The sequence below is a fragment of the Haliotis cracherodii genome, unplaced genomic scaffold (genome assembly GCF_022045235.1).
Source record: "Haliotis cracherodii isolate W230 unplaced genomic scaffold, xgHalCrac1.p SCAF_7, whole genome shotgun sequence".
Lineage (NCBI taxonomy): Eukaryota > Metazoa > Mollusca > Gastropoda > Lepetellida > Haliotidae > Haliotis > Haliotis cracherodii.
This window is the reverse complement of record NW_027266330.1, coordinates 24,759,684-24,785,477: the sequence shown is the minus strand read 5'-3', so window position 1 is coordinate 24,785,477 and position 25,794 is coordinate 24,759,684. Positions and strand designations below refer to the sequence as shown.

At 39.3% G+C, this 25,794-nt stretch overlaps 2 protein-coding genes across 4 annotated transcripts; both read left to right on the top strand.

Annotated features, from left to right (window-relative positions):
* The first annotated feature begins 260 nt into the window (after window positions 1–260).
* On the top strand, window positions 261–5,811 carry LOC139448762 (uncharacterized). Its single transcript, XM_071230298.1, has 2 exons — window positions 261–1,540; window positions 5,738–5,811. Exons 1-2 carry the CDS (start codon window positions 286–288, stop codon window positions 5,809–5,811), a joined length of 1,329 nt encoding a protein of 442 aa, XP_071086399.1. The 5' UTR covers window positions 261–285.
* Window positions 5,812–5,842: 31 nt separating this feature from the next.
* LOC139447293 (apicoplast pyruvate carrier 1-like) lies at window positions 5,843–25,388 on the top strand. Of its 3 annotated transcripts, none has more exons than XM_071228584.1 (12): window positions 5,843–5,893; window positions 12,890–13,109; window positions 15,460–15,649; window positions 15,828–15,954; window positions 17,214–17,353; window positions 17,972–18,095; window positions 18,378–18,508; window positions 20,955–21,072; window positions 21,206–21,328; window positions 22,736–22,945; window positions 23,455–23,554; window positions 23,978–25,388. In XM_071228584.1, the coding sequence occupies exons 1-12, from the start codon at window positions 5,891–5,893 to the stop codon at window positions 24,031–24,033; spliced, it is 1,542 nt and encodes a 513-aa protein (XP_071084685.1). In that variant the 5' UTR covers window positions 5,843–5,890; the 3' UTR covers window positions 24,034–25,388. The 3 variants fall into 3 exon arrangements, with proteins under 3 accessions (XP_071084685.1, XP_071084686.1, XP_071084684.1); XM_071228585.1 differs by lacking the exon at window positions 5,843–5,893 and adding an exon at window positions 6,472–6,547; XM_071228583.1 differs by lacking the exon at window positions 5,843–5,893 and having other exon boundaries at window positions 12,757–13,109.
* Window positions 25,389–25,794: the final 406 nt, after the last annotated feature.

The following is a 25,794-nucleotide window of genomic DNA, read 5'->3' as shown; positions in this document are numbered from 1 at the left end:
CCATCTTTTAACGTCTTTTGGTACATTGAGATGAACATGTTATTGGATCGATCGATCCCGTACACCCACCACTGATTGATCAAATGGCAGTGAGCTGACTTCATGGATACTACCCGTGTGGTCACGTGATGGGAAACTCAAGTGAACACTGCTCTGAGACTGTTGCCATGTTAGATTCCAGTGTTTCCGTTTGGCCCGCTGCCAGGTTAGATGTAATGCGATAGTCACGTGACGCCTAGCTCTGGATTACACGACTCTGACACAGTTATACAATTACCAGCTAACATGGCGAGTTTGTGTGTGTTGGTGCTGCTTGTAGCAGCCTCATCTGTGGTGCATGGACACGAAAATATCGCAGCAGTTGTCAATCAGATGAGTTTGCTTGAGAAAGAAATTAACCATCTGAAAGTGGAATTGAACCACTTGAAATCTGACGTTCCAGGAATGGAAACGAGAGTCATAAACAAGATGGACATTTTGGAGTTACTGCTGAGATTGGATTTGACAGAGAAGATTGTACCTTCCTATATACGTAGTCAAATAGAGTCGTTGGATGCCACGGTAAACATTCACGTGATGTCCCAGATTAGACACCTCAAGCGTGGATATCAGCAGATGAAGCGACAGACACTGAGTCTCACAAGACAGTTGAGGGAGGTCGGACAGACTAAAACAAGACAACCACTGGACACTGTGAAAGACAAAGATGCATGTGAACAGCAGGTGAGTGAACTAAAGACAGAGTTGAACGTGACACGTCATCACGTGACCCATGTTGAAAAGGATGTGAGTTTACTAAAAGATGACGTGTTAATCGTCATACGACAGAGTGCTGACGTTCAAGCACAGATTAATGAAACCCAACGAACAGTTGAGACCCTTGTAAAACAGAACGTACGTTTGAGAAATGACTTAATTGTGATTAACGCCAGTCTTGCAGAAGATGTGCAGACGTTGGGAAACCTTCATCTGAATTACGTCAACAAGACACGTGACCTTCAAACCAATGCTGACAGAACACAACCCATCCAACATTACACACCCACGACTCCATCTGGACGTCCCTTCTCGTCAGTGGCCACGACACCTACAACACGAGAGTTTCAAGACAAGACGAGAATATTGATTGTACGATATGGTTCTGTCGCCTCACAACATCCCCATCAGATTACCATAGATAAAAACGACATGAAGACGTATCCTCATCTTTACACAAAATACATTGAGGCTGTAACATACGAGCCTGTGTCCAGGAGACTGATATTCAGTAGAATGTCACCACCAGGCATCTTCTCCTCAAGGCTGGACGTGTCGGGTGTCACAACACTACGAGAGGGAATCCAATCGTACGGAATGACAGTCGATGTTGACAGACAACTCATCTTCCTTACCACATACCATCCGACGTGGACAATCAGTCGTATGTCCACATTTGGGAGAAACTTTCGCGGCATTGTGAACTTGCGTTATCGCGGATCATACATTCCCAATGGCATTGCTGTAGACTCCAGGAAGAAGATGATCTATTTCTGTAAAAAAGGTAATGGTTTGTGGTCTGTTGATTATAATGGGAATAGGCTGCATCAGATAGACATGACACATTACGTTTCTGCTGTTACTATTGACACTGTACACGATGTCCTATATTTCAGCGACAACAAGAAGGTGATAAAACGATCTTTATCAACTAATACTACAACGGAAATGTTGGATTTCAGTGATAGCATTAGAAGCCTTGTCTACTACAACAACAGCCTGTACATAAGTGGAAAGAACATTGATGTCATATACCTGGAAAACAACGTACATTTCAACCTGAAGACAATGAAGTATATTGAGAATGTAATGTGTTTGATTCCATGATCACATCTGTCTTGGCCACAGGTTTTAATTTGCGAGCGACCATTACTTTCATAATAAAACTGTTACACAGAGTGTTTTGGACAGTTTAGTAATGTGTGCTAGGACTTATGTTGAACACTTCAAGGGGCGCTCGTGCCTAGCAACCTTAACACCGCTGCCACCAGAACCGAATTACTTTTAGTCTTAGTTTGTATCTATGTCATATGTTTATTGAAATGTAATGTGCATTGTATGTTGTAGTATTGGTCCACGGGATTTCCTTCAGCTGAGTGTATACTCGTAGCCAGGGAACCTGGGGTGGCAGGAAAAACTGGGCTCCCTGGGGTAGCAGGAAAAACTGGGCTCCCTGGGGTGGCAGGAAAAACTGGGCTCCCTGGGGTGGCATGAAAAACTGGGTTCCCTGGGGTGGCATGAAAAACTGGGCTCCCTGGGGTGGCGGGGAAAGCTTGTGTCCTTGAGATGGCTGGGAAAGCTGGGGTCCCTGAGGTGGCGGGGGAACGTGGGGTTCCTGGGGTGGCGGGGAAAGCTGGTGTCCGTGAGATGGCGGGGAAAGCTGGGGTCCCTGAGGTGGCGGGGAAAGCTGGGGCGGCGGGAAAAGCTGGGCTCCCTGGGGTGGCGGGGGAGTCTTGGCTCCCTGAGGTGGCGGAGAAAGCTGGGTTCCCTGAGGTGGCGGAGAAAGCTGGGGTCCTTGAGATGACGGGGAAAGCTGGGGTGAGTAGGCGGGGCTCCCTGAGATGGCAGGGAACCTGGGCCGGTTGAGGAGGCAGAATAGGTCTTCAGTAACCCATGCTTGCGGTAGAAGGCGACTATGCTTGTTGTAAGAGGCGACAAACGGGATCGTATGGTCAGGCTCGCTGATTTGGTTGATGCATGTCATCGTGTCCAAACTGCCTGGATCAATGCTTATGGTGTCAATCACTGGACTGTCTGGTCCAGATTCGATTATTTACAGACCGCCGTCATATAGCTGAGTGCGACGTTAAACAACAAACAAACATAAACACTCATGTAGTAATTCTTTTTTATGTGTCAATACAAAACACGAACAGTTACTTACCGATACTCTTAACCTGCCAGCATCAAGGTAATATTGTGATAGTATTTAAGTTGCTGGAGATATTTTCTTAATGCATATCAGATAATTTTCCTGTATATAATTCCATACCATAGTTACCCACATACTTGCTACTTAGGAATATGTTGTTCTCAGTGTTAGTTTGTGCAGGGAGTCTGTATAAGAGCAAATGGGCACCAAATGAATTAACCAGCTGGATAATCTGGTTACCTCGTCATCGTCATGCTGCGGTGATATTGAGTGTGCAGATGGAATTCATACAAGCTCTGGGCTGCAGTGATGCCATTTGTGATTACCATTGTTATTCCGAGACATACCGACGACAAATATGATTGTTTATCGGTGTTTGATGACTCAAGTGTAAATAAAAAACGACAAAACCCTTTCCTTAATGTATTATGATGACGTCACGCCATTGTTCTTGTTGTTGAGTCTGAGATTCTGAGTTTACGGGTCATTCTGAACGTGTACTTTGAAACTGACGCAACTATATGTCTTTATACAAAATTAAAGAGAAATTATGTTTCAATCACAACATGGTTTAAATCAGAGCGTGAATGAGTATTGTTTTACGCTGCTTTTGGACACCAGAATTGGCTTCACACATTGTATCTATGTGGGGAATCGAACCCGGGTCTTCTACATGACGAGTGAACGCCTTTAACCACAAGGCTACCCCACCGCCCCTGAAGTCGCCTGAATCTTTTGATTCCAGACGAATTATCTAGTCACTTCGGCAAATTGTTCGCGATAGAATGTTGATATGAAATGGATAATCGGGATTCGCACACTCAACTGTGCTTTTGACAGATACTATTCATTGATATATTCGCGAAACCGCATTATGGGTGGTTCGAGAAAGGAGCTAACTCCGTTTGCCTAATCGAAAGTTCGAGGTGGGCCCACATTCGAAACTAAACGCACTTGTTGTCGAGATATGTACTAGGGAAACAAAACCGCATTACGAACTGCTATTTTGTCTATTTAAAATAAGTATTATGACTTATAACTGGATTAAAATGTACAAATGCGATGGCAATACAGCAGAACTCACTTCTACGAACATCGCCAAACTAGGTCGTGGGGTCATTTATATTCATGAGTTATTCCTTTCATGGAACAAGTTCTCGGAAACGTTTGAGGCTTGTATCATGTCTGAGATCAATTCAAGTGTAGACATATTTTCAGGCTTATATCGCCACCAACACTTATGATTAGATTGATGTGTTATACTGGCAACAAAAATAAATAAAATAATAAAAAAATAGTAAAAAAAATAATTTGAAGTAGATCTTGCTTTGTAACTATTTTTGTAAAACTAGTGTGGTCAGCTATGAGGACGTTATTCAAACTTCAAAGACTTTTGTGCCTTTCGTGGAATTAATGTCACACGAAATGATCTATAAAGATATTTCCCATCAATAATACAAAATAAGAATGATATATAATGTCACATACCCATGCAAGGTAATGACAAATGTGAACCCACTAGCCTAAATGACTTCGTCAACCCAATGAAACCCAGCAATTTACAAATGTGGGCCCACCTGTTTCGATCACTATAAGACGGGAACAATGTGGGCCCATATTTTAGAAAATGGTTATAAGTAAGCCAACCTAATGAAGCTTCGCGATTTTATAATGTGGTCCCTCCTGTTGCAATCACTATGACGGAAGAACGTCTACCCACTAGGCGATATACAAATGTGGGCCCACTTGTTTCGATCACCATATATGACGGGAACAATGTGGGCCCACATTTGAGAAAATGATTATCAATATTTAAGTAGAATTTCGCGATTAATAAATGTGGTCCCTCCTGTTGCAATCAATATGACAAAGAACGTCTGCCCACATTTAGGAATTGATTATCAGAACTAACGAAAAACCTAACGAAGCAAGTCGAAATACAAATGTGGGGCCACTTGTTTCTATCACCATAGATGACGGGGAAAATGTGGGCCCACATTTTAGAAAATGGTTGTCAGCACTAAACCAATCTTAGAAGATTTACGGATGGAAACATACATATATAATGCATTCAAACATTTAATTAAGAATATGTTTTACCTTTGGGATAAGCTGGGCATTTAATAGCAGGACAAACAACGTACAGCGCAAAAAATCTAATACAGTGACATGTTGTTGATATCGATAGTGACATTATCTATTGTTCTATATTCATAGCAGTTTCATCAATAACTTCATCATCGTCCATAGAGAAAGGAAAATAGAACAATGCGATTTGTATCAATTCCCGATTACTATGAGTTATTCACATATATGTCTTGTTAAAAGTATTGACTATATATCAGTTGTACATATTGATAGTTCCATGATATCAGTCACTGAGTTGTCTGGTCCAGACTCGATTATTTACTGTCCGCCGTCATATAGCAGGAATATTGCTGCGTACGGCTTTAAACAACAATCAGACAAGCAAAACATATTTATAGTCAAGCACGTATAAATATGCATTGTTACTTGTTCAGATAAAATCAGATTACGTAGTATTTACCAACCTATGGATTTTGATGAAGTCCAAAGAACAATTGTGTTCCTTTTTTCAGTTTGGAAAGGGACTGCCAACCAATTAGCTAATGATAGTTTTGTGTATGTCAATGTTCAAGAAAAAAGCACATTTCTGTCAAACGGTTTCGGAATAAGTATGTTTTAATGGTTATACGATACACACTTAAACTGATGTTTTCGATATAAGTAATACCTATATCGACAAAAGCATGTATGAATGGTTATATGATACACACTCAACCTGGGCTAATTATGCTAATATTGCAGGTCCACTGCGATGGCACCGGATCTCAACCTGCTGTGGAGGAGCGAAGCAGTCTCCCGAACCTCTGAGTACCTAAGGCGCAGCATGTGGTCAGCCCTACACTCTCACATACAGTCAGTCTCAGGCTGCAAGTGTATCGTCACTCACATATAACAATGGTAGGTTTTCAGTCTGTTGTTAGCTGAATATATAAGTTTCCCCTAGCCATATACGTCCACACGTCCATACCACAATCGACATGCTGAACGTGTGTTTGCAATGAAATAGGAAACCAAAATGTTTAGGTTCAGACACACAGATGCACATAGAGATGCACCGACCACAGGTCACAGCTGTGTCTCCAGTCATACAAAACACCAGTGTGATTAACTGATGAGGGCATGATATTTGATGTCAAATGACTTGTACTCATCTCAGTTGGTTACGCCATCATTTCTGTAGATTCTGTAGAATGTGTAGAATGCATTTCTTCAACCGTGATCAGTTAGTGTTTTAGAAGAGCAAAGGTAATGGTGTTTTGCGGTATTATAAAATGAATACGACCTATTTCGAACCAGGGACTATTTCGTGGTAGAGGTATCAGAACACAGATATCGACTGCAAGACACGGACATACCACGTTCTCTTTCACTGCCAATGTCAGCCATGACTCCTACATATCCACAGGACAAACAGCTACAATGACCTTCCCAAGTGACGTGCTCCATCGTCAGGGCTGCACCTTCCTCCTGGGGGAGATACACTACCATGCTGGCATCACAGCGGACACAGGCTCCGAACACTGGCTGGAACACACAGGATACGGGGCCGAGGTAGGTAGAGTGAGTGAACGTAGGAACGAGACAGGTGAACGATAAGTGAGTGAGTTAAAGTTTAACGTCACATAGGCAATATTACAACCACATCGTGACGAGACAAAATTTGACATTAACAATATATATTTAAACTGTATAAAAGTCTGTCAACGAAGGTCAGTATAATTACTAGAATTTCACAGATTTACGAAAAAACTAGTTAGAGAGTATCTAAAACTATATTTTTAGTAAATTCATTGTACCTAATAAAGTCGATATATTTAATAGAATATCATAGATACAAATATGAAAGTTTGGAGCTTGATTGTCACATGTTGTCGCTGTACATAGGCATTGAAAACTGTTCATTGTCATGTCACATAAGGCCACACGGTTGCGCTGAACTCAGTATCTCGTGTGACCACCCCGGGCAGCAATCACGGCTCTGCATCTCCTCGGCACTGACTGGATTCTGTGGACATATGTTATTGGAAAATGTTGGTGACAATAATTGTACACTATTTCAACCCCCTTCGAGGATACAACCACGAACAATCTCAGTTATTAATTTTATTCAACCAATTATAAAAAAATATAGCAATCAAAAGTTATGTAATAACTCAAATTCCTTTAAAAAAACGACGATTAAATGAGAACTATTTTAAAGACCCTTCAAGAATGAAACTTTGAGATAGTTATCCCTTGTGATGGCAAAATCAATACTTGCTTGACCGTGATTCTTTCATCACCAGGTATGCAAAACGAAGGATCTTCATCTTGCAACAAATACTCGTGTGTATATCTGCTGAAGCCAATATGACATCTTTGCATAATGATCTCTTCAAATCTGGACTGACAGCCCAAGTAGGTGTAACCGATATTTGGTTTAATTTCATGTATATTAATTGATACCTACTTGGGGGACCCACTTCTGTTGCACCCGATCTCGTATGTAACATCTTATAACAGGCTTATAGTCACTGTCCGGGATGAGAAGTGGTGTCACAGATCTGTTGAGTGCTGCGTTTGCAGCAGCATCAGCCATTGTGTTACCAATGATACCAACATGGCTGGGTAACCAACAAGATGATGTCATATTGGCCAGTAGCAAGATCATTCAATAATTCAAGAATTTGTATTGGAAGTTGAAGTTTAAATGACATATTTTAATGAAAGTGAATCTGAAAGAATAATGAACTGTTTATGTTAAGATTGCTCGTTGATATATTTTAGTACTGTTAAAATGGCGTTTGCTTCTGCTATGAATATGGAACCGTTATCTGGAAATCGTGAAGATATTGTTCTGGATCCAATGACAGTGGCTCTAGCAACAGCACCACCATTCTTGGATCCATCAGTAAATATAGATTCATAAGTGTCGTAAGTGTTTCATAATTGATTGTAGATTAGTATCTGATTTCTTTAATTTGGTAAATTTTAAGGTCTACCTCTGGCTTCACCATTTGCCAGGGAGTTGATGAAAACAGTTGAGAGGGATCTATATCTTACAGTTTAATATTAGAAGCTGATATGTCAGACTGGATTCTGACTCCAAGTGGTGGAACAAGTCAGATGATGTTTTATTGTAAATATCTTGATAAAGAGGATTAAAGACGCAATTAAAAGCTGGATTTGACTGATTAGAATTTAATTTAGTGATGTTTTGTAAAGATAATTTCAGACGGCGTCGTTTAAGAGAAGGTTCAACCTCTTCTACATATAGACTTTCAAGTGTATAAGTTCTAAAGGCTTTGTAACGACGTAAATTGTAATAAAAAGGTAAATTGTAATACTTGCAGCAAATTATATTTATCTCCGATACTATGCCCTCATCAGTATACACACACACACACACACACATACATACACACATACACACATATACACACCAACACACACACATACATACACATATGTATGTTTGTATGTATGTATGTATGTATGTATGTATGTATGTATGTATGTATGTATGTATGTATGTATGTATGTATGTATGTATGTGTGTGTGTGTCAGTGTGTATGTGCGTGCGTGCGTGCGTGTGTACGTGTGAATGTATTTGTGTGTATGTGCGTGTGCGTGTGTGTTTGTGTATGTTGTGTTTGTGTGTCTATGCTGATGAGGCCCAAGTATCGCCGCAACAGTATGATTTTATTACTTAGATAGTTACTAGTCTTTTCATCAGAATTTTAACAAAGTATGTTGTAATTTCATTACAGGGCTTGTTGTTTGTTGTAATTTTATTAATCCTCTTAGACCCCCAGAGGATTTTATGCTTTCAGGGGATTATTGTCCGTCTTAACTTAGTGATAAAAAATGAAAAACGTATTATCTACGAAGAATATACTTATGTCTTCGTTGGACATACTTTTATCTACGTAGAAGATACGTTTATCTAATATATTTGCTACATTCTAATTCGTATATCTACAGGTTTGTGTTTCTATGTTATCTTTTAAAATATCTTACTTTGTTCATTTGTTACATTTTGTATAACCTTTAATTGCTCATATCAGCATTTTAGTGTCATAAGTAGTGTCACTCATCTTTCACTTGGAACTATATGTAGAAGTGCTGTCATAGATCTGATATCAATGACATATAGAGGTCGTATTTACTGGCACACACACACACACACACACACACACACACACACACACACACACACACACACACACACACACACACACACACACACACACACACACACACACACACACACCAACACACACACCAACACACACACACATACATACATACATACATAAACACACACACAAACACACATACATACATACATACATATGTGTGTATGTGTTTGTATGGATGTGTGTGTTGGTGTGTATATGTGTGTTTGCGTGTATGTGTGTATGTATGTATGTGTGTGTGTATACTGATGAGGGCATAGTATCGGAGTTAAATATAATTTGGTTTAGTAGTTAGTCAATATTCTTTTCATTGGAATGTTAAGAAGGTATGCTATAATTTCAATATTATATTACAGTGATTGATGTTAGCTGGAATTATTTTAATCCTCTTAAACCCCCAGAGAAGATTATCTTCTGAGGTAATTTTTGTCCGTATATATGTCACAAATTAGTTATAACTTATGAAAACGTAATTATCTGTTTCGAAAATTATGTACGGCATTATAAGTGAGGTACCAAATTTGGTATCAAGGTTGCTTGGCGCAATCCACCAACGATTGCCGAGTTTAATGATCTTAGAATACTCTTCGTATAAGGTCAAAGAGAATATTTGCGTTAGTGACAAAACCCTTTTCATTATAGATTTTCCATCCTTTCAATTTTGATCAAAACAGATATATTTCAGCAATAATTGATTGCAACAAATTTATTATACATTCTGATGCTCTTTGAAACGCAACAAAACATGCCCGAAGATACCGGATATTATCTGTGTATGCTTTGAATTATGATTTCGTGCCGTTATCATGATGGATTCTGTTTTTGTTGTTGGGGCAAGCAGTTATTACCCCTTTTGCGAGGAGTTATTATCCCAGCAAAAGTTGTCAGTAAGTTGTTGTTAGTTCTTCATGACATATGAAAGGAATCCAGACAGGTACATTTATTCATTTATTTCATTAAATATACTTCTACCTATTCCTATGAAAGGAAATATTTTATGTTATATTAATGATCCATATGTTAACCATACATTGCTACAAATATTGCATAAGTTAACATGGTTTGCATTTATTTATTAATATTTCTTTATCTGTGAGAAGTTCACAGAGATCGAGAATACACAATATCTAATAGTATATGCATTGTAGGTAAATAATATCCACACCCCTCTTTTGATATTAATAAAAACATTGTATATGATGTTATGTATTAAGTATTCTCCTTTCCCATGCATGGGAAAAATCTATGCTGCATTTGCTGACGACTGGAAATGAAATTCCAATGCGTTTATATATACATATAATTATACAACAATGTACGATAACGACCTCAATCCTCCCCCACACCCATACTTCAATGACGATTGTACGATAAACCCTGTACCAACCCTGACAAGGATAGGTTCTAGTCAATTAACGCCTTTAACACTATACTTATAAGGGTTATTACAATTTACGTAAAAAGTTATTACATTTTACCGCAAGTTGAGATTATTACAATTTACGTCAAATTTTATTACAATTTGCGTATTACAATTTACGTCAAATTTTATTACAATTTACGTTGTTATTACAATTTACGTCAAAATTATTACAATTTGCTGCAAGTATTACAATTTACCTTTTTATTACAATTTACGTCGTAACAGGCTCCAAAGCAAAGTCTGATGATGGATAGCAGCTAGTTTTTTTAAATAATACTTTTGCAGGCTCCACCATAGACAATAGAGCCGTAATCGAGTTTTGAACGCATCAGTGATCTATACAAGTATAAGAGGATTGTTTGATCCCCTCCCCACTTATAATTAGAAACTACTTTGAATAAATCGAGTGCATTCAGACGTTAAGCTTTAAGGTAATTAACTTGCGGAAGGAAAGTTAAATGGCTATCGAAAATAAGGCCGAAGAACTTGGCCTCCTTTATAACTTTGATAGGGGTGCCATTTAAAAAAGGTCAGGGTCCTTATGCGACTTATATTTTCTGCAGAAATGTATACAATTAGTTTTTGATTTAGGAAATTTGATCCCGTTTTCAAGGGACTATTAATTATCTATGAATTATATTGAGACAGATTTGTAACTGCCTCTCTATTGTATGCGTATTTTTTCCACAAGAAACATTAAAATCATACACGAAAAGTGATCCATTTACTGAATCACTTAAAACATTTGAAAGACTATTTATTTTTATACTAAATAAAGCGACAGACAAAATACTCCCTTGCGGGACACCCTGATCCTGATTTTAGTGATCATAAGGGTAGAACCCACTTAATGGAGCTATGTTTCTAGGGAAGTAGCACTTTACCTGATGCAGATTAAAACAAAGAAATACTAACCAAACTTTGACAGTATTTTTGGTAGATGCCCAAAATTATGATTGTCATCGAAATCGTTCTTCTACGATGTGAGGTCGCGTGTGCACAAAAAAGGTCAAATTACTATGTTCACATAAATACAGGTCAAATGTTGATTATCAAAATGCTACGAATGTGAAGAATCATTGAAACATGTTCTGTGAATATTTGAGAAATGATAATGATTATATTTAATAAACTGTTTACTGTTACATAATATATGAAATATACTGAATTCAAATAAAACAGTATGATATATATATATCATACTGTTTTATTTGAATTCAGTATTCAATTTCATATAAATGTAACGAAAAATTCAGTGATAAAAACAGATCCAAATAGTCATTGATGCAAATATCAGGTACATCAGGTACATTAACATTCAATAAGGATTACATAAATACTGTATTTTAATGTTAATACGGGTTAATTGTGATTGTGGTGTGTGAGTTTGGTTTTATCCCACTTGGGGGGCACCGGAACACCGGAAAAGGGGCTTCACACATTGTACCCGTGAGGGTAATCGAACCCGGGTCCTTAGCGTGACGAGCCAACGATTTAACCACAAGGCTACCCACCGCCCCGTGTACGTGTTAACCACGCCACTTACATATCAAAAACACACTATACAGTGTATATGTCAAAATAAATCCTACTCCGTTATAGCCACTGATATTACACTGATACCATTTTCATATCGTGGCCTGTATTAAGGAATATATTTGAATGAATGAGTATAACGGACAACCTGAGCTGGAGGCGCGCGTGGATATATTGACAGTTATTACGTAGTTAGTGTTAAAACCGAATGTTTGCGAGGATTAATAAGATTTCTGACTTCTGTTACAACAGTAACCGAACATGTATTTGTTACATTAAGTCATTTCATTCACATTTGTTTGGTATGATTATGTCTTATAATTATTTTAGGATGGAAGGTACAGTTACCAAATAAAATATGCTGAAATATCAATTCATTATGACCATATTTCATAATCTATTTTTTAAAGTAACCCTCCTTACATTAAAGATAACTTTTTAAAGACTATAGTAATTAAAGACATTGCAACAAACCTCATAATCAGGGAGGAGACTTTATACTGAGGGGGGCGCGAAACATATCCGCCCGGGGGAGATTTTATTTCAGAACAGATTCTCCGGGGGAGAATCTGTACCGGTATAAAATCTCCGGGGGGAGAATTTGTACGGGGGAGAGTTTATACCGGGACACCGGCGTGTTGCGGGGCTGAGTGTAAACACAACGTTTCGTTGCTCTGTTGCCACAAGGTAAGATAGACTCTCGGTGGTAAAAGAAGGTAGTGCTACATGAAAATATAAACCATACTGACATGCAGATGATTAAAGAAAACGACACGGACGTCAGCGAGGACAACACGATGCACGTGCAAGAACAGAACAGCGCGGACGTGGGAGGAGACAACCAGGGCGTATTTGTGAAGCCAGCCAACATTCCCGGCGCAATAGTTCGGAGAAGACAGTGTAACCTTCGAGGGTGTGTTATTATTGTTGCAGGATGTTTAATACATCTCACACTCGGCACACTTTATTCATACGGTGAGTACAAAGATAATATTCTGATATGTCCAAAAATACACGTGTTGATGTAATTGTTATTGCGAATGTCATAACTTTTGTTATCAATGCCCGTGACCTAGATGTTCATGCGTGCATGCCTTGCAATCCGTCGTGAGATCAGTGTCAAATCCGTCAGGTAACATGTGTTACTTTGCACGGAGTGTGATAAATGCCCCAGGCGTGTGCATGTAGCTGACATAATTGTCACTTATTCGGGGATACACATCCATCGCACGCGCGGAACAAGTTGGTAGTTTAGAGTTTGTTCACCCTTGTAACACCTTGTGTCTTCACTGTTGTATATACGACACGAACGGAACAAGTTGGTAGTATAATCTGTTCACTCAAATAACGCCTGGTGTTTTCACTGTTGTATATACGACACGAACGGAACAAGTTGGTAGTATAGTCTGTTCACCCATGTAACACCTGGTGTTTTAACTGTTGTATATACGACACGAACGGAACAAGTTGGTAGCATAGTCTGTTCACTCATGTAACTCCTGGTGTTTTCACTGTTGTAAATACGACACGAACGGAACAAGTTGGTAGTATAGTCTGTTCACTCATGTAACACCTGGTGTTTTCACTGTTGTATATACGACACGAACGGAACAAGTTGGTAGTATAGTCTGTTCACCCATGTAATACCTGGTGTTTTCACTGTTGTATATACGACACGAACGGAACAAGTTGGTAGTATAGTCTGTTCACTCATGTAACACCTGGTTTTTTTCACTGTTGTATATACGACACGAACGGAACAAGTTGGTAGTATAGTCTGTTCACCCATGTAACACCTGGTGTTTTCACTGTTGTATATACGACACGAATGGAACAAGTTGGTAGTATAGTCTGTTCACCCATGTAACACCTGGTGTTTTCACTGTTGTATATACGACACGAACGGAACAAGTTGGTAGTATAGTCTGTTCACTCGTGTAACACCTGGTGTTTTCACTGTTGTATATACGACACGAACGGAACAAGTTGGTAGTATAGTCTGTTCACCCATATAACACCTGGTGTTTTCACTGTTGTATATACGACACGCACGGAACAAGTTGGTAGTGTAGTCTGTTTACTCTTGTAACACCTGGTGTTTTCACTGTTGTATATACGACACGAACGGAACAAGTTGGTAGTATAGTCTGTTCACCCATATAACACCTGGTGTTTTCACTGTTGTATATACGACACGAATGGAACAAGTTGGTAGTATAGTCTGTTCACTCATGTAACACCTGGTGTTTTCACTGTTGTATATACGACACGCACGGAACAAGTTGGTAGTATGGAGTCTTTTGACCTATGTAACACCTGGTGTCATTGTCGTTGTAAATGCGACACGAACGGAACAAGTTGGTAGTATAGTCTGTTCACTCATGTAACACCTGGTGTTTTCACTGTTGTATATACGACACGCAAGAAACAAGTTGATAGCATAGTCTGTTCACTCATGTAACACCTGGTGTTTTCACTGTTGTATATACGACACGAACGGAACAAGTTGGTAGTATAGTCTGTTCACTCATGTAACACCTGGTGTTTTCACTGTTGTATATACGACACGCAAGAAACAAGTTGATAGCATAGTCTGTTCACTCATGTAACACCTGGTGTTTTCACTGTTGTATATACGACACGAACGGAACAAGTTGGTAGTATAGTCTGTTCACTCATGTAACACCTGGTGTTTTCACTGTTGTATATACGACACGCGCGGAACAAGTTGGTAGTATGGAGTCTTTTGACCTATGTAACACCTGGTGTCATTGTCGTTGTAAATGCGACACGAACGGAACAAGTTGGTAGTATAGTCTGTTCACTCATGTAACACCTGGTGTTTTCACTGTTGTATATACGACACGCAAGAAACAAGTTGATAGCATAGTCTGTTCACTCATGTAACACCTGGTGTTTTCACTGTTGTATATACGACACGAACGGAACAAGTTGGTAGTATAGTCTGTTCACTCATGTAACACCTGGTGTTTTCACTGTTGTATATACGACACGCAAGAAACAAGTTGATAGCATAGTCTGTTCACCCATGTAGCACCTGGTGTTATTGTAGTACATGGCACTCCGATTGTTCCATTCCTTCTCGATTTCTCTGTTATACCAAAGTTGGGTTTGTTATATAACTCATCACATTCCATATACGCTTAAACAATGTTATAACACAGGACACAAATACATTAACCGCAAACTCTCAAATACAGACCAGGACGCGATCTGTTCCATAAAGCTCCACATATGGAATATATCGTTGAGTTGAACATTTGTTAACTGCATTGAACTACTGAATATGTATTTCCAATTCCAGGGAACTTCAGCCCATATATAATATCGTACATACGGAGACGGTCCTCCCCCAGTGATCTCCGCTATGTAGATGGGATATGGATACAGGCGTGTATGATGATTGGTCAAGGAATCACCATGTTTGGGGGAGGGTTACTTGAGAGGAAGCTAGGACCAAGAATAACGACTCTCATAGGATCATGGATCATGAGGTCAGTAGATTCACGGAACTGTAAACTAATGTGAGGTGTTATTACGTATAAATACAGTGTAGCTGCGTAAGACATACAGCCGATCATTTAACCTTTAGTTTAACATTGAATAGTTTGACTTAGTGAAAATATTAATATGTATTTATATGATTATGTGTCCTCTCGTTCATCCATGCAGTCTGGGCGTAATGCTGTCCTACTTCGCGATCCAGAATTCGTATATAGCTACAGTCTTTACGTACGGCGTGATGTTTGGTATGGGGACAGGAATAGCATATCCTATACCATTGGGCTGCGCCATGAAGGTTGGTCAAATATTATACGAATTTTTCACTATTTCATTGACGCATCACAAAATGTACCGTCTTGTATTCATCCATATATTTGATTTGATAAACGTGCAGTGATATTTTACGGACCAAATCAAATACTGTATGATCAAATTACATTATTGAAGACAAGTGTTTCTATCTTAAAATATTGTGCTGCGGACCGCTTCTCACCATCCGTAAACGCGACCTGTCTGTGTGTTACCCGTTCACCGAAAATATGCCTTGTACACATGTTACTGTCAGTTTGAGCTGTGGAACACTTGTTTTATCTCCGACCTCATAATACAGCTTTTTGTCCGTGCTCGTAGGCTTCAACAAATGTCACTACAGGCCTTCTCGTTTGAACTGGGAAATGAGAGACCTGTGAAACCGTCTAATCTATTTCATACGTAGATCGTTGTATAAAGATTCATCAGGACAGGAACGTATATACACACAGGACTGTATGACATGAGTAATGACTTAACTTTCCCCGAGTCTGCTTTCCCTTCATGTTGAGCAATATTCCAGCAGCTCCAGCCTTTGGCGTCTACATTTCGAGGTCTGGGCTAAAATCGGGGGCTAACGTTTTTTCTACGAAGTGTTCAAAGTGTGTCATACGAGTTACAACATTCAAGGCTTCGGTAAAGTTTTTTAAAATTTACATTTTGAGGACATTTCCAAATCTGACGCATCAGTGTACAAAATGATGCTTTTGATGCCTATGTTGACTTGTACCATGCAGTTGTGTGTTCCCGTATTTGCTTAGGTTAACAATTGACTTGCCTGTATATGTGTTTGTGACGTGTGCCACTGGTCAGGATACGCTCACATGTTCACAAACACCTGGTATTATCACCAGGTGACTATATTTCATTAAAACATGCTTATGATACAGTCGGAATCGTACAACGGAGATTTATCATGGTAATTGAAATAATTTTCTCGCATTCATTCCAACATGATGAAACATGAATACTGTAAGAAGCACTCAACCATCCCCCAGTACTGAATATCTTCCTTACACAGCTTGTTATATCAGGGACACCGGTGGCCAATGGCCAAAGCGAATCATCTTAAGCTCTTTCAGGGGAGCTGAATGTCAGTGGTTTGACCCCCTGGCAGCGTTATACTAAAAGACGTCAAAAGATGGGACTTGTTGTTACCCTGCCTGCATGTGCATGAAATAAACATGAGTGCAATAAGTTAAGTTAAACCCCATTCCACCCCACCTGGATGTATTATGTTCTCAGTGGCTGCCGGACTGGAGGGGGCTTGTGAGTGGTTCCATCATAGCAGGGTTTGGAGCTGGGGCTCTGGTGTTTAACCAGGTTATCACTGCTTATGTCAACCCAGAAAACTACAGCCCTGATGACATCAACGGTGGAGAGAAGTAAGAAAACATGTGTTGATAGCTACAGTCTTTCTGTCTTAATAATTATTATAAGAAGTAGCAATAGTAGTAGTAGCAGCAGCAGTAGTGAGTGAGTGAGTATGGTTTTACGCCGCTTTCAGGAATATTCCAGCAATACCACGGCGGAGGACACCAGAAATGGGCTTCACACATTGTACCCATGTCGGGAATCGAACCCGGGTCTTCGGCGGGACGAGCGAACGCTTTAACCACAAGCTTACCCGACCACCCCAGCAGCAGTAGTAGTAATAGTAGAAGTCGTACCAGCAGCAGCAGCAACAGCAGCAGCAGAAGTAGTAGTAGTAGTAGTAGTAGTAGTATAATTAATATTATTACAAAGTGCCGAACATCATTAGGAGATTGTTGTTTGCTTTTAAGGTTGGATATTTAAAAGATTGAGATTTCCCTCAATGTTTATCAATAACATACTGGATCATGTGCCTGACCAACCCCCAGCTTACCCTATATGGTTCACCTTTTTAAATACGTAGCCATGGTGGGCATATGACTCTCATAAATGTTTTACCTATAGACACAGAGGCAATGTTTGCAACACTGATATGGCCTTCTTACGGCGTGTACCTTCTGCATCTACAGTTACTTCTCTCAGGACGTGGTGTTGGACCGTGTCCCCCACTGCTTCCTGGTGCTCGGGGGAACATACGCAGTGGTACAGCTGTTTTCCTGTCTGATGTTGGTTGACCCGCCCGAGGACAGCCAGGTACCACACAGAGAAATATTACATCAGCATTAACAACGGTACATGAGTCATCTTTGGGAGATCATCTTCAGTTCATGTGACACGGTGGGGCGGTGGGGTAGCCTAGTGGTGGAAGCGTTCGTTTAGGGGGTGTTATTGTATCAGGCTCGCTGACTTTAGAGTGAAAAATTGCTCAGTGCGGCGTTAAACAACAAACAAACAAACAAATCACAATCCTTTTAATTGTGAAATATTTAGATAAAACGACTGTTGAATGACAAATGACATCATCTATTTTTTCAGGATGAGGTGGGGGTAACAAGCTACAAGACTGTTGATGAAATGGGTAACATTAACGAAGGATTCTCTGGTGACATGGAGTTGACCAAGTCAGCTTCTCCTGAAGCTGCAGCCGTTCAAACAAAAGCCATAGAGTGAGTTATTCTTTACCTGTAAGCAACAGAATCTCTGAACTTGTACTCAACAGACATAATTCAAAATTAAAATACCATTTTTAGCTTCAACAGAATTGGTAAATTATGTTTCTAAAATAGTCAGCACCATACCCATGCTCGTGGGTTTCATCGAAGTTGTAAACGTCTGAGACCTGCATCACTTTTTTCCCCTCTCACATAAAGCTGCTGTAATATGACTGTATTACTGTCAAAAGCAGTGTTAAACCCAACTCACTCACTCACTCAGTGATCATTTCATATATTTTTCACTGCTACTTTGCCTTTTACGCTCAATGGAATCTGGTTCGGCGGATAATCGAGACTGGTTATTCTCTGGCCTTGATATTTTATATTTATTTTCAATCACATACATCACAAGTTTCTTGAAATCAGTTTATAATAACATGTTCCAATATCCCCATGGATAAGCATCTTTTTGTACAGTTTGGGGTGTCATTCATTTCTTCATTTAAAACGGTGAATGCGTGTATGTGGGATGTAAATACATATGTATGTCGACCCTAACATTCTGCAGCTGATGTTTATCCCGGGGTACTTTATTTACAGTGGGTATTGTATATTAATAGCACATATGTTTTTTTGCAAACAGAATACACATGCATAATGCATTGCCTTTTCTGGTACATGTTATGCAATGAGTAATAGGTCACGAAACCCCAGCGCAATGAACACATTCCATCTAGCTGCACTACATGTCGACCCGATTGTATACCCTGTTTTCCTGGCTGATAAGAAGAAACACATGTCACTGAGACCTTACACTGTTTATGTTATCTTGCTACCATGAATGTAGCCTTCAAACGTCGTGAAAATATATTCACCACATAATGCATTACATTGACAATTCAGAGCCACCATAAACACTGACACGCTTTGATCGTAATCCTTCTACCTGTCGTCCCTTGGTATAAATTAACCTATCTTTATGCGTGTGAAGACCTACTTCAAACGTATCTCCATGGTATAGGCGTTCAAGTACAAACAAGTGACACCTGTAACTCAATGTGTTTTGATCTACTACATGGAGACCTGGTTTATACTGTAGCGTTCAAGTATAAACAGGTGACACCTGTAACTCAATGTGTTTTGATCTACTACATGGAGACCTGGTTTATACTGTAGCGTCCCAGTACAAACAAGTAACACCTGTAACCCACTGTGTTTTGATAAACTACATGGAGACCTGGTTTATACTGTAGCGTTCAAGTACAAACAAGTTACACCTGTAACTCAATGTGTTTTGATAAACTACATGGAGACCTGGTTTATACTGTAGCGTTCAAGTATAAACAGGTGACACCTGTAACTCAATGTGTTTTGATCTACTACATGGAGACCTGGTTTATACTGTAGCGTTCAAGTATAAACAGGTTACACCTGTAACTCAATGTGTTTTGATCTACTACATGGAGACCTGGTTTATACTGTAGCGTTCAAGTATAAACAGGTGACACCTGTAACTCAATGTGTTTTGATCTACTACATGGAGACCTGGTTTATACTGTAGCGTTCAAGTATAAACAGGTGACACCTGTAACTCAATGTGTTTTGATCTACTACATGGAGACCTGGTTTATACTGTAGCGTTCAAGTATAAACAGGTTACACCTGTAACTCAATGTGTTTTGATCTACTACATGGAGACCTGGTTTATACTGTAGCGTTCAAGTATAAACAGGTGACACCTGTAACTCAATGTGTTTTGATCTACTACATGGAGACCTGGTTTATACTGTAGCGTTCAAGTACAAAGAAGTGACACCTGTAACTCAATGTGTTTTGATCTACTACATCGCGATCTGGTTTATACTGTAGCGTCCCAGTAGAAACAAGTGACACCTGTAATCCAGTGTGTTTTGATATACTACATGGAGACCTGGTTTATACTGTAGCGTCCCAGTACAAACAAGTGACACATGTAATCCGTTGTGGTTTGATATACTATATAGCATAACTTTGTACTTATTCAACCGCGGCAGTTGTGTCTGGGTCGACCGAGTGAAAAACAGCCATTTCACGGCCGATGTCCCAAATAAAATCTCAATGCATACAGATGTTATTACTTGTAAACTTTACAGGCCTTTCATGTATAACAATGGGTCTGTTTGTCGATGCAAATATGCTAAAGCGGTACATCGGCTTCACAACAATAGCTATAATAATTAAATGTTTATTCAAATAATCGAAAGATCTTTTCAGAAGAAGAAGAATCGTGTCAGACAATAGATCCCACCACCCTCGCTCTTCCCTCAATCGCTTATATGTACCAATTATGGAGTGAGGGCGTGATTTGATTAACGTGGAGACTCTTCATGATAGAATAGCATTGTACACATTTGCACACATTTATTTGTCTGATGACGATCTGACCTTATATTTTAATTCACTCACTATTCCTGAACAGTGCTGCTGCTGAAGATGTTCCACCACAGAAGGTCCTCAAGTCCAAGAACTTCTACCTCCTGTGGCTGATATTTCTCTTTGGGGGAGAAGGGATTGTTTTTGTTTCATCACAATATAAGGTATATTTATTACATAACAAATGTTTATAAAATCATCGGCCTTGAATTGTTGATAATTCTGATGTTATAGCCATCCATTGTCACATTATTCAAAATGATAAAATCATTAATTTCGCTTTTTATGTTCATACAGAATTACGGACAGACATTCATTGATGATGACCACTTTCTGGCCATTGTTGGGTCTGTGTCATCAGTATTCAATGCTGGGGGCAGCATATTCTGGGGATATATCATGGATCGGTTCTCCTTTAAGGTAATACCACTTCTTATCATATAATGGGTAGGTTGGTCGGCAGGATAAAGCCAACAGATAAAAACGATATCCGTTGGGGTCATATCCGGATAGAGATGCAAATATCAAAGGTCACGTAGGGACTACTTTCAGTGATTATAAACAAACATGGCGTCGCCCTTGTCATTCGGCGATCGAGTCAGAATTAACCATCGGGAATCTGGATAAACTAAAGGGATAATTCTATCATTATCAAAAGAACAGTCTAATATACTGAAAATCAGTGTCTAACTGTGACGTAGCTAAGGCATTTTATAAGTTTTGGCCACTTTGGAGATATAAATTTCAAAACAATTTTGCGAGGGCACCTGGCCCAGCCAAGCGGGATCAGTAGCCATATCTGTGCTTGAAATCTTTTCCGCAAATAAAAATAGTTGGATTTGGCCGAAATATGTTTGAATTGTTAACTTGTTTCGTTTTGTCGCTGTGTGTACGTCTGGCTGCGCTTAACGTTATGACAGGACAGACCGACTGTCAACAGTCTGAACGTGGCCGTGACGTCTCATAGACTAGGGTTAGAGTAGCTTCCCTTTGACAAAAGGCAGTTACTCTAGCGGACAGACCGATGGATTGCCGCGAAAGGCAAGTAAAAACAATATATGTTGCTTCGACATGTATGAGAAACAGATTTTAGTTGGAACTATATTGGCTACTGTCACTGTCCGACTGACACATCTCTTACCCTGTGACGTAATAAATATTAATGAGCGCATTCCAGGAAAACTCGCAATGTTTAGGTAATGCTTGTGAGTGAGGGGAAGCGATTTTCAAGCACAGAATTGCAGAATGACATTATATGATATCGCCAAGGCTCGCTAAATACAATGTTTGTTCCTAATGCAGGATATTTACCCTCCCCAAACACACTTGCGTGATTACCTCTATATAACCTGCTTTATTTAGTGTCAGTCAAGGAAAAGGTATGTAATCTTAAATAATCCATTTTGATGAGTAGGCTATTTATCTAATTATCTTATTATCTCGAGCACATTAGAGGAAAGGTAAAAGGAAATCGAAGGTTCAAATAATTAGAATGTGAATCTGGAATCAATTAAAATATATTTGATATCGGAAAACAAAAAAGAGGTGTGAAAATGTATAAAAGGGAATATAAAATGAGTGCTACTTCTTAGCAGAATCAAGAAGGAAACTGCACCTTTTGTGTGAGCTTCGGCTTACAAGTGAGACTTACAAATGACAATATTTCATAGGAATCCAAACTAGGGAGACACCGCCTGTACTGTTGATTTGGTTTTGTTTTGAATGACATGACCTTAAGTCTTCCTTTGTCATTATCCTTTGTTAATTTCCATTATGATATATGATCGGTTATACATGGCTTTTTGATGTGCTGTCTTTTATTACCAGATTGCAGCCCGATGTATATATATTGCCTTCGCCTGCCTCATAGCCTCGTTTCTGGGGTGTGAGTATGCTGGGAGGGTGATGTTCTTCATCTGGGTATGCCTCATCTTTTTTGCTTTCTCCGGAATCTTCGCCATCATGCCACCTGCCATTGCCAGGATGTATGGGAACACGTATGTCGGAGTCAACTTTGGGCTTCTTTTCACATCCCAGGTAAGACAATATGATCGATTCGTTGACAAAATATATCCACAGTTCCCCATGCTTGCAGTGAGATGCCGGTACACGTGACCTGACTTATCCAGCTGCCTAAAGGAGTAAATTGTCTGTCTCTGATTATAAACACTCTACCATTGCTGACTGCAACCTTTAGCCACGCTTAAAGCCTTAATCATACGTTGGTGCTTCTAACACCAGTAAGTCATAATTCCTGCATGTTACATTAGTATTTATTTTGTTACTTTGTATCAGCTTAAAGGATTAATTGTATAGATGCACATTTATGCTGGCACTGAGAGTCTACACTATCACTTCTTTAAAAGACGGTTTAAGCTGGAGCTGTACAGTGTAAACCCGAATTCGGTTCCACACATCAGTGAAAATGTGAAACACCCCTCTTGCTTACCCTGTGGTAATATATCTGACGTTGATCTCAGGATCTGATACTTCTAGTTGTGCCTAGATGACCAATATGTCAACTATTTGACTTGCTGTCTCATCAGATCATAACTGGAGCCACAAGTGCCTTCCTTGGGCAAATCCTCAAAGATTCCATTGGCTGGCATGGCTTGTTCTTTCTGTCAACTGGATTCACCGCGGCCGGTAAGACATCAGTAAAACCCCATGTATACGAAATTATGACCTATAACAGCATTATACATCAAAGTTTACACCCCGCTGATTAACTCACTTAAACTTGTCTCAAACTGCTGTCGAACATCATCTAACAACCTCTGGTGTATTGCATATATTGACTTTTCGATGTTGATTCTTACACCGTTATCAAGCTAGCTTGCTTTGTGTAGTCATTCTGGTATGATAGGGGTGTGAGAATCTACATCGTAAACCTCGCTGTATGCAATATACCAGAAGTTGTTATGCATTAAGTTGTTATCTTATGTTCTCAGCAACTTCTAGAATGCCAATCAAACAGTCAACAGTTTTTACACTGCAAACTATTGCCTACTAATCAGACAGAAAGATCCTTCGTATCTGACACGTAAACTGCGCCCCTTTTCTTTTCAGGATTTATCGTTATATTTTTCCTGAAAACGAAAACATCATCAGGGGATGATTTCTAAAGGGAATGAGACTTCCACCATTGCATCTGTGACCAGTTGGGTGTACATCTCTATACGATCAAACACAACGATATACATTGCATCTGTGACATGCTGGGTGTACATCTCTATACGATCAAACACAACGATATTCATGCATATGTGGACAGTTTCATGTGTGTCTGTACACAATAATATGTATAAAGTGAGTCATGTATACCTATAGAAAAAAGTGACTTTGAACCTTGATTTGAACGATGTATGTGCAGTTTAGATACACGTAACAGTTGTGTACGGATGTGTAATTTATACTTTTAGTAATATATAACGACTGTTTTATTGCTAGGGGTGAGTGAGTGAGTATGGTTTTACGCCACTTTTCAACAATATTCCAGCAATATCACAGCGGGGGACATCAAATGTGGACTTCACACATTGTACCAATGCAGCTGGGAACGATCCGGGACTTTGGCGTGTCACGGTAGGAAAGAAAAACAAAACTAGCTGGGTGTAGATCCATTAACACAACAATATATATGCATATGTAAACAGTGCCATGTATTCCAATACAAACAGTGACTTTGAAGCTAGATTTGAATGATGTTGTGAGAAGTTTAGATCACTCTTACACATAACAGTTAATATCATACGTACGTGTAGTTTATACCTTTAGTAATTTCCTATATACGACGGTTTCATGGTGGAAGTGACTATGCGAGTGTGTAAGGTTTTTGCCGCATTTTAGCAAAATTCCAGCAATAGCACGGCGGAGGACACCAAATATGGTGAGTGAGTGAGTTAGAATTTAACGTCACATTGGCAATATTTCAGCCATATCGTGACGAGAACTTAGACATAATAAATATTTATACGGAATAAAACCTGTCAGCGATGGACAGTATAATAACTAGAGTATCACAGTTTCGATTCTAAACAGGTTGCCGAATTCGGTCGTCTTTTACAACCAGCAATGGGGTGATGAGGACACATTCTTATCTTCCATGGGTTCCCAAGGGGGCACCAAATATGGACTTTACACATTGTATCCGGCTAAGGGGAAAATTGGGTCTTCGGTGTGTCATGGTAGGAAAGAAAACAAAACAGGTTGTAAGGGTTGTTCTTTAGAATCCCCTTGGGTATCAGTAATAAAACGTGTACAGTACAGAATACACCACTGAGAGCAGTGGACAATCAAACAGTGATTAACGCTATGGTTCAACAACTGAAGATGACATTTTGTTCACAATGGTGCCGGCTTATAAACCACATAACATACTGAGGTGTCATTCAGCAAAACTATTACGTTGAATGTTCAAAAACTATAACGGGATTTCATTGTAGCTACAAAAATATTAAATAGCAATTAAAACATAGATACCTGATATATCATTTCATCATGTTTGTTGTTTGTTTGTTGTTTAACGCTGCACTCGGCAATATGATGGCGATTTTGTCAGTAATCGAGTTTGGACCAGACAATCCAGTGAATGATATTTTGAGCATCCATCTACACAATTGGAATACGATGACATGCATCAACAAAGTTTGAGAGACTGACCACCTGATCCCGTTAGTTGTCTCTTACAAGCATGTGTTGCTGATGACTCTGTTCTTCACGGGAAGTTAAGTTTATGTATGGCATGGAATATATATAAGTATTTCAATATCCTATTCAAACATATAAATAGATGTAAAACTTACACAACATAATCAATCTCATGTAATGTAATGGAATCAACCTTTTTCATAAATTAAAGCAACAAACACATGTTCATGGTGTTC